We start from the raw sequence: 15202 nt of genomic DNA, 5'->3' as shown, positions 1-15202 counted from the left end.
GGTGTTTTAGTGGCAAGTGTTGAACGGGCAAACCAGTATTGTTGTTGTAAATGGCTGAAATGGTTAACAATCATTTTCATTCATTGAAATAAAGCTATAATAAATTAAAATATAAATATTAAATGAAAAAACTTGAACAAAACAAACTTGACAAATAAGTACTAATAATACTAAAACTGAAATAAAAATACATTTAAGCTAAATAGAAATATTAAACAAATACAAAAAAAATGACCAAAGCACATAACAAAATTGCTAAAACTCAAACTAAAGTTAAAATGAAAACAGAAAATCTAAATATGAATTAATATTATATAAATAAAACTAAAATAACACTGGGGCAAACACCTCTCATGTTTTTTTGGAAAAATATGTCTTTTTTTCATTTTGAATGATGAATTGCGCACTATAAAACAAGGGACATTTAAAAAGAAAGTACATAGCATTCATTTTGATATTGTATTGTCTTTGTTGCATAAACAACTATATAAACTTTGTAAGATAATCATTATTTTTTTACATCTGTGCATAGAATGGAGCAGATGTACCAGAACGTCATGTCTCTATGGCACCAGCTGCATGTTAACATGAAGAGCGTAGTCTCCTGCCACTACCTGCAGAAAGACATACTAAATATTTCCTCCTGGAGTCTGGACACAGTTAGTACCAAAGTTCATTCAATTTCCCTCTCTTATTGGAACTCTTTCAGACGTTATTCATAATCATGTGTCTGTCTCTCTAGATGCGCTTGCAGGCCCCAGCAGAGAGGCAGCAGGCTTTAAACAACCTGGACGCCCACTTGTCCGACTTCCTTACGGATAGTCGTGAGAGCGCGCTTTTCACACCGACTGAACGGCGTGAGATAGAGAGAGATGCTGAGAACTGCCGTGAACATTGCCAAGCGCTGCTGGTCTCTTTGGAGACAGGTAAGAAGGTTACTGTGTCTGTGTGTATTAATCATGTTATGAAACCATATGACATGGTGCTCAGTATTATTTTTGTCTTTCAGTGGAGAAGGATGAGTTGGCCTCTCGTGCTTACCTCTCAGAGCTGCAGAGCATCAAGTCGCACCTAGAGGAAGCAGAGAGCAGGCTGATGCAAGGCATACAGACTCCACACCCCAGCACAATATCAGGAGATGTTGCAGACAATGCAGTTCACATAGCAGAGCAAGAGGTGAGTCTGATCAACACAACTACTCCCTCTACTGGGCAATCAGTGGTCAGTCTGTACTACAGTTTTTAGCTGATGTACATTTATAAACCAGTCCGATTAATTGAAAAAACTGTTAATTCGACAAAATATTTAATATTTTGCAGTATGTTGCTGACAGTGATCAAATAGTTTTATAGTATTATTTATAGACTATTATAGTATTCAATTTATTTGAAGTAGCTTTTATTTTTGTTTTAAATTTTAGTTTTAGTATGTTTTAGTAATTTTATGTGCTTTTGTCCTTTTTATTAGGTTTGGTTTTTGTACATTTCATTATTTTATTATTTATGAAATAATTAAAACTATTTTAAATATATCTGTATGGCTTTAATTTAGGTTTATTTCAGTTTATTTCCTTATTAAATGATTTTACGAGCACAGTTTTTTTTTTTTTTTTTTTTTTTTTGACATATGTTCCATTAAAATAAGAAATTATAATATATAAATAAGAAATGTATATATCTTTTTTTTAAATTACTTTTAGGCTGTTTATGTCACTGTCATGAACTATGACTTTGTAGCCAGAGACATTTAAGGCTATGGGAACATAATAGTAAGCATTTTATTGGACAAAAAATAGGATATGCCTCTGATTGCAAGTTAATTTTGACAACTTTTAGGAGAACTCTAGCAGATTATCTCAAATGTAACAGTCATGGACTTAAAGCTGCAATTTTAATGCAATTTTCATGGAGTCTTTATAAATGTAATCTGAAGAATCTTTTAATGGTGTTTCAGAAGCTACAGCAGGATTTAAAGGGTCTTCAGTCAGATTTGGGTGAGGTGTCTCGTCGCTGCGTGAGCTTCTTTGAGGAGAAGCCTACCTCTTCCAGTGTGCCTGTCCTACGCTCTGAGCTCAACCTGGCCGTAGAGCACATTGAGAAACTCAACTCCCTCTCCTCCGTTTATCTGCAAAAGTTAGTGTACAAAGGCATTATAATACATATATGCATGTACTCTACCCTAACTAGTCATCAAGCCTTTTTTAACGTTAACGACAAACATGATTTGAGTGTCTTTTTTTGCATCTGCCAGACTGAAGACGGTAGATGTGTTGATGAGAAGCCTGCAGGCTGCAGAAAGTCAAGTGAGAAAGAATGAGAGTCGACTAAGTGAAGAGGATATTGTGCCCGCTGATACTGCTGCAATCCAGGCCTTGGGAGAGCAGTTAAAGGTGAGACACACAGACACTTCACTAGCTGATTAATATCTCAACTAGAGCTACACGATTAATCGTTAAAAGATTTTGATTCGAACTTGATTCAAACATCCACATAATCTTATTCCTAAACGACAACGATTCGGCTATGTCTATTAAACCTTTAGTAAGATCAAAACGGAGTATTCAAATCTGCGTTGGCATTGTGTTTTCAACCACACAGTATCATTATTTCTGTGTTAGTATAATTCAGATTTCACAGAAGTACTAGTACACAGTTTATAGTTTGTATATAAACACTATGTCTATGGTAGCGATCAAAATATAGAGTAAATCAACTTTTGAAAGTAACTTGATGCTTCAAATAAAGATTGTATCAATTATATCATTACACCAGTAGATGGCGACAAGTGACTGTTAAAAAAAATGTATTTGTCATTGAAGCCACCTTTTCACTATCTCCAATATTTGCATACAATTGTCACATTTCGCCCCCAAGTGGCAGTTGCACAGAGCTTTCAAACTGGTCATGAAGCAGCCACTACCCTCCTCTTATTCACCATGGAAAATGAAAAAATTATGAATGTATGAATATATCCACACACAACAAATGACCGCCAATGTGAAAGAAAAGCATACTAGATTTTCTATGGCTAATCGACTCAAATAGTTATTTAATTATAAAATACTTATTTCAGACATTATTCATAACTGCCAATTTTTCTGAAATAGAGTTTAAAGAAAAGTGCAAAAATATTTCTCACCTCAGGCTCCATAGTTTTGATTAGTAATACATCCGGTCATGTGGCCACATACGGTCTAGATGCAAAAGTTCAAATATTTTAACAAATCTGAAGCTCAAATCGTAACTCCACGCTGCTCCTGTACTACTCTGTTTTGGATATTCTAAGGACTTGCAGTCTGTTGTTTATCAAAAATAGTCGATAGGCGACTTTACCGTTTTGATTGCATTTCATACTCTGTATTTCACACTTGCAGAAATGGCATTCAGAGCTGGAGGAACAGGATCACATATTCCAGAGTCTGAGTTTAGAGGTCCAGCAGGCTAGAGAGGTCGGAAGCCAGCTCAGCCAGTTACACTCTGACCGCAGCCCTGAACTGGACCGCTACCAGGAGAAAGCACACCAGCTCACAGAGAGGTGGAGCGGAGTGCGCAGGCAAATGGAGACACGGTGAGTTGTTTAGGAAGTGAAAAGAGGGAGACCGAGAGAGGATGTCTACCAGTATATTAAGTAATATTCCAGATTGTAAAATGAAACGTGATGTCACACAGGCAAGCGGATCTTGAGGTGTTGGGCTCAGTGCTGCAGCAGTACAGAGAAGGCCACAACTCTCTCATCTGCTGGATAGAGGAGACCACAGAAAAACAGGAGAACACACAACCCGAGCAGACCGACAGCAGAGCTTTGTCAGAACAGCTCGCACAGCAAACGGTGAGAGAGGACACTGATATTGATGAATACCTCCCAGTGTTGCAAAACAAAGCAGTGTTTGATTCAGTATCTGTTCTTTTGTAGGCCTTGGTGGCTGAGATCGAACAGAACCAGGTCAAACTGGATGAGTGCCAGACGTACTCTAAACAGTACTGCGCTGCGGTTAAGGTAAGCACCAGTGACCAGTGTCGCCTACTGCTTAATGGCAGTCATCATGGAGAGATGGAAACATAAACACTTGTTTCACAAAATAAATGTCTCCATACTATACCGTGTTTTTCTGTTTTGAATGAGCTTTTATTTTTATTTTTTATTCTTATTTATTTGTCTTTTATTTTATTTTCATTATGTGCTTTTGTCATTTTATTTATTTAAAAAATATATATTTTTATTTAGGTTTAATTTATTTTTTATTTATTTCAGTTTTAGTTTGTTTTGTTTTTTATTCCCAGTTAATAATTTTAGTGTTTAAACTTATGCTAATTTCAGTTTTTTTGCCAAGGCAACGTTGCAAATTTTCATTTAGTTTAAGTTTTAAGCAACTAATATTTATATCATATTTTGTTTCAGCTTTATGTCAGCAGAAATGTTTTAATAGTTTTACTTAATGATAATAACCCCATTTCTATGTATGCATTAGGACTATGAACTCCAACTTATGACATTCAGAGCTTTTGTTGAATCAACCCAGAAGTCCCCTGTGAAAAGGAGGAGGATGCACTCTTCATCAGATGTCATCACACAGGAGGTAAATGCAGGGAAACCAGGACATTAATTTGATGGTTATGTTGGTTTTTGTGTTGACCCTAAATGCTTTAATGACATTGTTCTTCTCCGTCTTAGTTTATGGATTTACGCACACGCTACACAGCTCTGGTTACCCTGACAACACAACATGTCAAGTATATCAGTGATGCACTACGACGACTGGAGGAGGAAGAGGTATGTTATGGTTTTCTAAGCCTCCTACTTTTAGCTTTGATTTTTACCTACTGTATATTTGCACATATAAATACCTACAAGTATGCACATAATGAAGACAACATCAGGTTTCATCATCTGATGCATGCCAAATTAAAATGTTTCCCCTTTGCGGTACAGAAAGAGGTGGAAGAGGAGAGGCAGGCACGAGTGGGGCAGGTCTCAGAGATGCTTGGCTGGGTCAAGGGCCTACAGGAGCGCGCTGGCAGATCTGCCGAGCCATCACTTGCTGCACAGCAGGTACGGTTAGAGTGTTAACTATTAGAATATTATATATTTTTAGGTACTCTACAGACAGTAGTGCATCAATCAACACTAAGTAGATGTAAGTGGCTTTGAAAATACTGTTTCTGTCTCACTTCTAGGCTATTAGTGAGCAGTTAGCAGCTAAAAAAGAGGAAGTTGCTGAAGCTATCAGGAGCACACAAGTCTTCCTGATGTCAAAGCAGGCCAGCAAGTGAGTCTGCCCTGTACAACCTTCAACACATTTCATACCAAGTGCTACCAAGTCAGTCCAGTCGATGTCAGAGCATACAAGTACTAAGTTATTTCAGGTCATATTTAAAAAAAACCTTTTTCTTAAGATTAAAACTTTTTTAGTCTTATTAAAGTTGTAGTCTTTTATTTTTTTTCTTATAAAAAATTGATACAAGAAGAAATAGCCTGTCAGAAGATGCAGTGGAATAAAGAAGAATGAGAAGTAGCCTACTCGGGCTAAGACTTGGCTTTATATTATTAAAATATTGTAAATGGTTAATTAAGAAATTAGAAATAAGTTATACATGGAAAATACATTTTGATTAAATGTAATACATTTAGTTTTTTGCAAGTAAAGACATGTTTATTTGACTTTAAAAATATACTGAAAAATATTCTTAGTATTTTAAAATGTCAGTTGTGTGCCTTGACCCTTGCAATGTTATTTTGCTTTTGATTATATTATATTATATTCTGGTCATATTTATATAGTATTGTAGTATTTATTAATATTTTTAATTTTATTTATTTTTATATTTTCAGTTTTATTTTTATTTTTTTATTTTAGTGTCTTTTTGTAATTTTGTTATGTGCCTATTTTAATTTCAGTTTCATTTTTTAGTAAATTTATTTCTTGTACTTAAACTTCTTTTCAGTTAGTTGCCAAAATATTTCTAATTTTCCTGAAATAGATGAAATTTTTCATCTTATATATTTATCTTTTATTTTATTTCAATTAACAAATAGGACTTTTAATAGTTTTAGTTAACAATAACAACACTGACCACTGGGGGGTGCTTTATGTACTTTATGTACTATGCTGTTTATGTGCTATAATGTTCACATCCACCTCTAAGGTAAATGTTAAATAATCATGCACTTAAACACAAACACACACTTATTAATGAAGCTCATATATCTTTAGGCTATCGTCTGAAGAGCGTGCCCAGGTGGTCTCGCAGCTGGATGAGCTGAAAGCCAACTACACTCAACTGTGTGACAGTTCTGCCACACAGTTGCAAAAACTGGAGGAGCAGCTGGCCAAAGAGGAGAAGCGCAAGGTAAAGTTAGATGGCCAAGGGGAAGTCGCCAGTGACAGCAGTGTTCAACTTTGCCAAAGCGAGCTTCAACAGCAAAAAGCGTGTCTTGAAACAATGCTTCTGAAATATATTGCTTTATATATTGGTCTTTGTTATGGTCAAGCATTGTCAGTGTGCTAGTGACATGCTATAGCAGTGTGTATGTGTGAGCTTGAGCGAGTGAATCATTTTTGTGTTTTTTATGTTGCCTGTCACGTGTGGTTTAACCTTCATCATCACGTTCATACATCTCACAGACATTGTCTTATTTAACAGTTATAAAAAAATTAATAGCATGGTGTGAAATCTAAATCATTTTATTCAACATGCCTGATATCATGTCACCCACACACCCACCATCTTTATTTTTCATATTAATCAAGCACATCTGCTTAAACGCAACTCATCGGCTCATTAGAGTAGAATAGTGTGATAAAAGCTTTTTGGCATCCGAAACAGCTTCCATAGCCACTTTAGTGTCCATTAAAGCCACGTTCAAATTGTAGTTTCTTTTTTTTTTTACATTTCATTTGAATAAGGCACAGGTAAACATGTAAATGTAAAGGCATAAATGTCATTACATTCATATTGTTTTGTTGCCATTTGCTGTCACAAACATTGTGTGGAACTGTGCACTCATGCATCAGTCATTAAGTAGTGATTACTGTGTGTACAATGGTGTGTTTGTGTTTGAATGGCCCAAAGTTAAAGATATAAACAAGATAGATTTATCAGAAAGCAGTGGTCAAAAGATTTTCCTAGGGATTGGTATAGACTGAGCACAAAAAGCCAGCTAAACCTCCACCTCACTGTTTGAGCATGATGTGTCCAGATCACAGCTATATGTTTGTTTGTTTGTCTGTGTGTCTGTATGTGTGATATTGTCTGTTTTCAGTCCATGTGTTTAATACTGTATTTCTTTGTGAAATTTAATCAGCATTTTGCTTCAAAATCACTAACAGCTGCCGGGAGAAAATGTAAGACATCATCTCAGAATTGGGAGTAAGAAAAAACTGTTAGTCAGAATACAGGACTATCCTTAGTTGATAAGTAATTAAAAATGTGTATTTACCAACTAAGATCAAATTCATGGTAAGTCTCAAAACATATTTTAAAAAACAATGCATATGAAAATAGGTAATAGAGGTATGAAAGTAGTCTGTTAGTCAGTCCCGGGCAGCATATCAGGCAGCTGGAGTGTGGCATGCAGATCGCTAACATCCGGCTTCTCACCCTATTGCGCCTCAATTAATAGGGCCGAATCCTCGGTCTATCAGTGTGTGTGCGTACCACCCCACATGGTAAGTAGTGCTTGCTTTCTCTCTTACTTTTGCTTTCTTTCTGACCTTGCAATATGTTCTCAAGATTTCTATCTGTTTTTTTCTTTGTCCTCTTGTATTTTTAGCGTTCAGTTTGTGCATTTTTGCATATTTTTTTCACACTGCAATGCTGAGCTGTTGTGTTTTTTGTGTATAATAAATAAATAAAAATTATACTTTGCAATTTTTTTTAAATTTTGCAATTTTTTTACATTTTTCTTTATACTCATGAATAATGCATGAATGTTAGTAATAAGATGATGATTGCTTCTTATGTTGACTTAAGTTACTCCAACTATGGTGGCGGGCATTTTTATCTTTCCCTCCTAGTTAAATTTTGAATAAAAATAACTAAATGAGAACCATTCTTAAAATTATGATTTTTATCTTTCCATAGGATCAGAAAGTCATCGCTGGAGTAATTGACCTTGGCACCATGGAAACCTTTCCAGTTTTTCAGGCAGCACAGCGTGGCCTCATAGATCAAGACACCTGTCATGTACTGTTAGAGGCACAGGTTGTCATGGGTGGTCTACTTCAGCCTGCCTACCCTGATTACCTGTCATTAGATAAAGGTCTTTCCAGTGGTTTAATTGATAAACATGCCTACCAATCACTGAAAGATTTAGAGACTGCCCTTTGTCTTGTCAACACAGCAAAATTTGCTGAGTGTCAGGAATTACCAGTAGCCACTGCTGTGAAAGAAGGTGTCATAAAGGAGCTGGTGGGGCTCCGTATACTTGAGCTGCAGATAAGCACAGGCGGCCTGAAGGTTGGTTCCAATGGAGAAATGATCAGCCTGGATAATGCAAGGCAGAAGGGATTGCTATCCACCGATCTTTGTCAAAAGCTGCAGTCCTGTCTTTACCGACGAGAACTTATTGATCCAAATACAGCAGAAAAACTAAGTCTGGTTGACTTTCAACAGCGTTGTGTTTTCAATCAGGAGACGGGTCTGCACTTTTTTCCAATTAAACAGAAGCCAGGAGGAACTGTCTGCTTAAGTTCTGGCAGAAAGGTGGGAATATTCCATGCTGTTCAAGAGGGCCTCATCGACCGCCATGTCACAGTTCGACTTCTGGAGGCTCAGTTGTTTGCTGGAGGTATCGCAGATCCCCGGTCAGGACACAGATTGACTGTTAATGAGGCTGTCCGACATGGCCTGATGGATCAGGACTTGGCCTGCACCCTCATGACACGACAGCTTCAAGCAGGGGGAATAATAGATCCAGTCAGTGGGGACCGTCTAGAGCTGGATGAGGCCATTCAAAGAGACCTCCTCTCTCCTCGCATAGCCTTACGTGTACTGGAATCTCTACAGTCTTTTGCAGTAATACTGTGGCCAGAATCAGGAGAGCTGCTTCCTGTAAGTGAGGCACTTCAGCAGGGTGTTGTCAGTAGAGAGCTTGCTGCAAAAGCCCTGAGAAAACGTCATTCTGTTGGTGCAGTATATCTGCCTGAGAGTGGACAGGTGGTCCCTCTGCATCAAGCTGAGAAGATACTTCAGCCTCAGGCAGTGGAGATCCTAAAACAGACCCAGGTTCCAGATGTCCTTTCCCATGTGACTCAGTCAAGTTCCTCATATATGAAGCGATTGAGTTCAGGATCTGCCTATTCTTCATCACCCCCTGCCTCATGTGCAGGTTTCAGTTATGATTTTTCCATCACAGAGGAAGGCAGGTCAGAAGAGCAGGTTCAAAACCAACTTCTCACTCAAGTTATGACACACAGCTACATTGATGCTCACTCAGGAGAACGCCTAGTACTACTAGAACCAGAATTGGTAGAACTACTATGTGAAAAAGTTAAAACCACAAACCTTGCCAGACCAGTCCAACACAAAATCTCTGACAACATTAGATTTACAGTGGACAGCATAGCTATGAGTGGGATTGAAAAGGATTTAGAAGAAATTGAAGAACCAAAAATGATACAATATAAAATTGCCTGCAAGGACTCTTATATGGAAGAGACTATAGAAGTGGCAGGGGAAGATATTGCACCCTTGGTGGCCAGTGAAAGAAACTCTATAGAGCCTTTGGTTTTGCAAAATAAATTTCTGTCTTCAGAAGAGTTTGGACAACCCAAGATAAAAGGTAAAATTGCCTGCAAGATCACTAATATAGGAGAGACAATAGAAAGAACAGAAGAAGACCTTGCACCGCTGACAGAAACAAACAGAGCCTTTATAGTGTCTTCAAATGAAGTGATTCGGCAAGAAAAAGTTTTGTCCTCGAGAGACTATGTAGATGTAAAAGATGACATTGACAGAAAGAACACTGACATGAGTAAGACTATAGAAGGAGCAGGGGAAGATCTTGCATGCTTGACAGACACAGACAGAATTTTTATTGAGCCTTCACATGCGGAGGTTTGGCAAGAGAAAGTTTTGTCATCAAGAGAATGTAAAGAACCCAAAATTAAAAAAGATGAATTTGAGAGCAAGGCTGATGTGGTTGAGACTGTCAAAAGATTAGAGCCTTCACATAAAGATGACTGGCAAGAGAAAGTTCTGTCACCAGGAGGAAATGAAAAACCCAAGTTGTTAAAGGGTAAAATAGCTTGGATGGACACTGCAATAAAGAGTGAGACATTAGAAAGAGCAAAGGAAGATCTTGCACCCTTGACAGGAGCAGACAGCTCTTTTATAGAGCCTTTTCATAAAGAGAAAGTTCTGTCATCAGGACATTATAAAGAGCCCAAGATTAAAAAAGATGAAACTGCCAGCAAGACTAACTTGGGTGAGACAAAAGAAAGACAAGAAGAAGATGCTTTGACATGCTCAGAAAAAGCATTTATAGAGCCTATGCATGAAGTTGTTTGGCAAGAGAAAGTTCTAGCATCAGGACAATATGAAGAACCAATGATTATAAAAGGTCAAATTGCCTGGAAGAACACTGATATGGGCGAGAGAACAGAAAGAACAGAGGAAGATCTTGCACCCTTGACAGGCACAGAGGGAAATTTAATGGAGGTCTGGCAAGAGAAAGTTCTGTCATCAGGAAAATGTGATAAACCTAAGGTTAAAAAAGATGAAATTTACTGGAAGAACACTGAAATGGGTGAGACTATAAAAGAATCAAAGGAAGAAATTCCAACCTTGACAGGCACAGAAAGAGCCTTTATAGAGCCTTCACAAGAAGAGTACTGGCAAAAGAAAGTTCTGTCATCTGATCAATATGAAGAAACCAAGATTAAAACAAAAGAAATTGCCAGCAAGAAGACAGATATGGGCAAGACTATAAAAATGACAGAGGAGCATCTTGCACCCTCGACAGGGACAGGCCAAACCTTAATAGTGCCTTTGGATACAAGCTCAACCCTACCGAAGAATATATCAGATAAAGGGACGTTTTCTCAAAATCAAATTATAGATTCAACACTAAATGAATCTAAAAATAAGCAAACACTTGAGCTGGAACAAGCAGAGAGTAGTGGGATATTTCTAGAGATGACTGAGCAAAAATCATTTGACATGGGTGAAAGCAGTGCACACTCTTCAATCCAAGATACTGTAAAATTAGGACAATATGATACGCTAAATGTCAAGTCAGATGAAGTCAGCAAGACTGCAAAACAGTCAGAGGAACTAATGAAAATGGTTGAACAAGAGGTAAATAAAGACATCTTTGATAAACCTGATAAAGATGAGAAATTAGACCCTTCAGAAATTAAGACTTTGTCTGTGGAACTAAGTGATGATGATGTGAAGCTTGAGAGTATGGCTATGGAACTGCAACAAGGTGGTTTTGTAAGTGTAGGCGGCCAAAAAGTTCTCTTGGATGAAGCTCTGGCACAGGGTTTGCTTCCAGGGCACACTGCTATTAAGCTTATGAAAAAAGCTGGTCTCTTTAATGGTTTTCTGGATAGTAATGCCTGTAAGTCCCTTAGTGTTGAGGATGTGATGCAAGAAGGCCTGTTGGATGAGGACTTGATGACCTGTGTATTTCATTCAGAAAAGATTTTTGCCGGTGTCATTGATGTGGAGCGTGGTCGCCTCTGCTCAATTAAGGATGCTGCTGAAGCTGGCCTGTTGGACTCTGATACAGCTGCTCGTCTCCTTGAAGCCCAGGTTGTGTCAGGGGGAATAGTTGACCTGCAAAGAGACAAGAAGGTATCAGTTACCCTTGCAGCCAACCTTGGGTTAATTGAAGAGGGTAGGAAGGAGAAGCTTCTTGCTTTGGAAAAGTCATGTCGGGGAAAATGTTCAGATCCAAATGCAATGCAAACCAAGTTGGCACTACAGTTACAAATGAAAGGGCTGGTGGACCCAAAAACCAAAAAGACAGTCCCACTGGAACGAGCTCTTCAGAGTGGCATAATTGGTCAAGATGTGGCTCAGACGATTTTAAGTCAGCAGATTGCAGAAGGTGGCATTGTGCATCATGGCTCTGGTGTTCGCCTCACTGTAGTGGATGCACTTGACCAGGGTCTCATGGATCACACAATTGCTCCAAAGTTAAAAGCACTGGAAAAGGCTTTCAAAGGCCAGGCACCAACTAATTTAGATCCAGACGCTTCACTTCTTCAAGCATCTACAGGTTCCATTTATGATGATGCATCAAAAAGCAGGCTTACTCTGAGTGAAGCTGTTTCTAAAGGCCTTCTAGATGATGAAACGGCAAATAAAGCTATGGAGTTACCCAATGTGAAAAGCGGATTGTTGGACCCTCATAACGCTCGTATTGTGCCCTACTCTGAGCTGATAAACCAGGGTAAAATTGACATTGCGACAGGACAGAGATTCCTTGAAGTGAGACCTTTCAGAGGTGTTCCACATAAACAAACTAATGAAATGATGACCTTACCACAGGCAATTAAAGCAGGCCAAGTGGATCCCATACCTGCAGCAAGAGTATTGCAGAGTCAAGCAGATACGGGGGGTATCATTAACATTTACAGTGGAGAGCGTTTGCCTCTTCTAGAGGCTATAAATAAAGGCTTAGTTGATAAAGACATGGCTAAATGTATTGCAACAAATCAAGTCTTAAAAGGGGGGCTGCTCAATCCAGCCAGTGGACAGAAGGTCCCCAGCATCACTGAGGCAATTGGATATGGGCTTATATCCACAGAAATGGCTGCTAAACTTCAATATGACATGTGCCATTTAGATGAAAATGAGAGGAAAAGTTCCAAAATATCAGCCTCCTCAACAAATGGAACGCCTTGTCCTCTTCTTCCTGAGATGGTATCAGATCAGGTTAGCCCTACTAAAATGTTACCTGAGAAAAATCTATTGAGTATACCACCACCATCACCATATCTTAGAGAGGCCGAAATAAAAGATCTAAAAAAAGAGGAGCTTGAACTGGACGTCGGTCCTGATTCAGAAAGCAAGGAACAATTGGTTGATGCAGTGATGGAGGACAGAAGTGATGCATCTTTGGAGGTCCTGACTGAATTTACCTTGAAAGCAGAGAAAAGACTTCAGCAGGCCATTAAAGAGATAAAGCCCACAAAAAGCAAAGATATCAATTCACAGCCAATCCAAAGCCCTGAGCAACCCCAAGATATTTCTGAGATACAGTGGCAAAAGCTGGAAGTTAAGAACTCAACAGCTTCACATGACCACACAATAGAGATGGAAATCCAGAGGCAGACAGTCAATGAATCTGCAATTTCTATGGCTATTTTCTCAGAAAGCACTGATAACAGCAAGGAACAAGTCCCATCTACAGAGCAAACAAAAGGAGAGACAGAGATCCAAAGGCAGACAGTAAGTGAGCCTGCAACCTCTAAAGTCATTTTCTCAGACAGTGATGATGGCTTTCAAAACAAGGAACAAAACCCATCTATAGAGCAAATAGAAGGGCATAGTTTTAAGCTAGAAGCAGATCAGTTGTTTTCCAAAGCAGAGGAAATTAAGGACAGGCAGAAGACTGGTTTGGATCCTTGTGCTTCTACATCCACAAAAACAGTTAAGGTACCAGGAAAAAAGAAAGGCAGAGGGAAAAATGGTAAGCAAGCTAAAATAGAAAATGCTGAAAAGGCACAAGTTTCAGACACCTCAGCCAGAATTTTACCTATAGAAAAAGGAGAGGTTGATGGACAAGACAGCTTTACCACTAGTCAAAAGCCTATTATGAAAGATGACAAAGAGAAGGTGATCGAAGTACAGATATCAGAGACAACCCATGCAAGTGGTGGTATTGCACCTGTGCCAGAGAGCGATGAGAATGTGCAAGGCAAAGGTTTGGAAATGGGGATGGATAGAACTTCTAATGAAACTAAGACCCCCAAACATGAGTCTGATCATGAAAACATTGCAAATCAGAAAGAGAAGACTCTAACACAGCATAGTGTCACAACTAGAAAAAAAACAGACCCAGGTCAGGAAGCTATTGAGGTATTTAAGGACCTTGGCACTGAGATATCAGAAAAGAAGAGGAAGAAGAAAAGCAAAAGTAAAAAAGCTAAGCAAGCATTTATTGAAGGAGAAGAGAAAAGAGATGATGAGACTCATAAAGAGCAGAAGACTGTGATCCCTGAGGCCCAACCTCAAAGCAGTCAGTCAGATGAGAAAGAAAGTGTGAAGTGTGACCTTGAGAAAGCCAGCCAGGCAATGGCACAGAAGGAAATACTTTTGATGAAAGCTAAGGAAAGCATTCTTAGGAAGGTGTTTGAGCGAGGGGTGAGTGAAAAACAAGCTGCTGAAGAATTAGAAGCAATGCGTCAAATAGCCAATAATGGAGAACGCCGCAAGACCACCCAAGAGGAGACTTTTATAGAAAAGACAAGCATTAAGCCTCCTCAAAGTAAAGAGGAGGACAATAAACTACAGCAAGCGGGACAAGAAATTAAAGAAAGGGTTGAAAGGTCAGTGCCAAACATTGCAGAGGATGTTCTACCTGGGTCTGATACTGATGCATGCTCCTCAGCTAAAAAACAGGAAGAAGATCAACCTGACAAGTGTGCAAACACCGGATTAAGTGTGGATGATATGAATCAGAATATTCCATCTAAGAAGACCTCTAATGACATTGTAGATGTAAACCAGAAAGAACTGGTTCTAATCCAGAATTTAGAAGGGGAAAACAAAGAAAGAACAGCAGAAGAACAAAGCATTGAGCCATTATATACAGAAGATGAAAAGTTGATAGACCCTAAGATTAAACTGACCTTGCCATCAAGCACTGCAGTGACTGACAGTGAAGTTGCTAAATCAGCACCCCTCAAATGTGTCCCAGTAATGAAGGTCTCCAAAGAGCTTCTGTCAAATGAGGTGTGTACTCCATTACAAATCGCCAAAACAGCAATGAAGAAGGTAAGCAATGAAGTTCATCAAGAAAGAGACAAGGAGCCTCCTTTCAGTGATTATGAAGCCACAGATAAACCTTCTATTCAAGAATGTACAATTTCTGGACTACCCCTTATGGAGGTGATCTCAGAGTCTGATACCACACAGAAAGAAGATGTGGAGGAATATGCAGAGGGTTTAGTGGAGAGGCGGCCTGAAGAAATTCAAATAAATACTGAACAAATAAGCAGGGACACTACAAAAGCTAGCAAGGTAAAGAA

General features: G+C 38.6%; 1 protein-coding gene across 17 annotated transcripts in view; it reads left to right on the top strand.

The window, feature by feature from the left end:
- Positions 1 to 15202, top strand: part of macf1a (microtubule actin crosslinking factor 1a) — a 171386-nt gene that overhangs the window by 92571 nt on the left and 63613 nt on the right. For all 17 annotated transcript variants that reach the window (XM_084130479.1, XM_084130476.1, XM_084130478.1 and 14 more), the window contains 14 exons: positions 533 to 659; positions 743 to 926; positions 1010 to 1176; positions 1954 to 2132; positions 2251 to 2389; positions 3374 to 3567; positions 3669 to 3828; positions 3913 to 3996; positions 4469 to 4576; positions 4672 to 4770; positions 4930 to 5049; positions 5175 to 5266; positions 6212 to 6347; positions 8082 to 15194. In XM_084130479.1, coding sequence (XP_083986605.1) covers positions 533 to 659; positions 743 to 926; positions 1010 to 1176; positions 1954 to 2132; positions 2251 to 2389; positions 3374 to 3567; positions 3669 to 3828; positions 3913 to 3996; positions 4469 to 4576; positions 4672 to 4770; positions 4930 to 5049; positions 5175 to 5266; positions 6212 to 6347; positions 8082 to 15194 — 8902 coding nt within the window. The remainder of the gene's footprint in view (positions 1 to 532; positions 660 to 742; positions 927 to 1009; positions 1177 to 1953; positions 2133 to 2250; positions 2390 to 3373; positions 3568 to 3668; positions 3829 to 3912; positions 3997 to 4468; positions 4577 to 4671; positions 4771 to 4929; positions 5050 to 5174; positions 5267 to 6211; positions 6348 to 8081; positions 15195 to 15202) is intronic.

The sequence above is a fragment of the Abramis brama genome (assembly GCF_963993115.1).
Source record: "Abramis brama genome assembly, chromosome: 12".
Taxonomy (NCBI): Eukaryota; Metazoa; Chordata; class Actinopteri; order Cypriniformes; family Leuciscidae; genus Abramis; species Abramis brama.
This window is presented reverse-complemented; position numbering and strand designations above follow the sequence as displayed.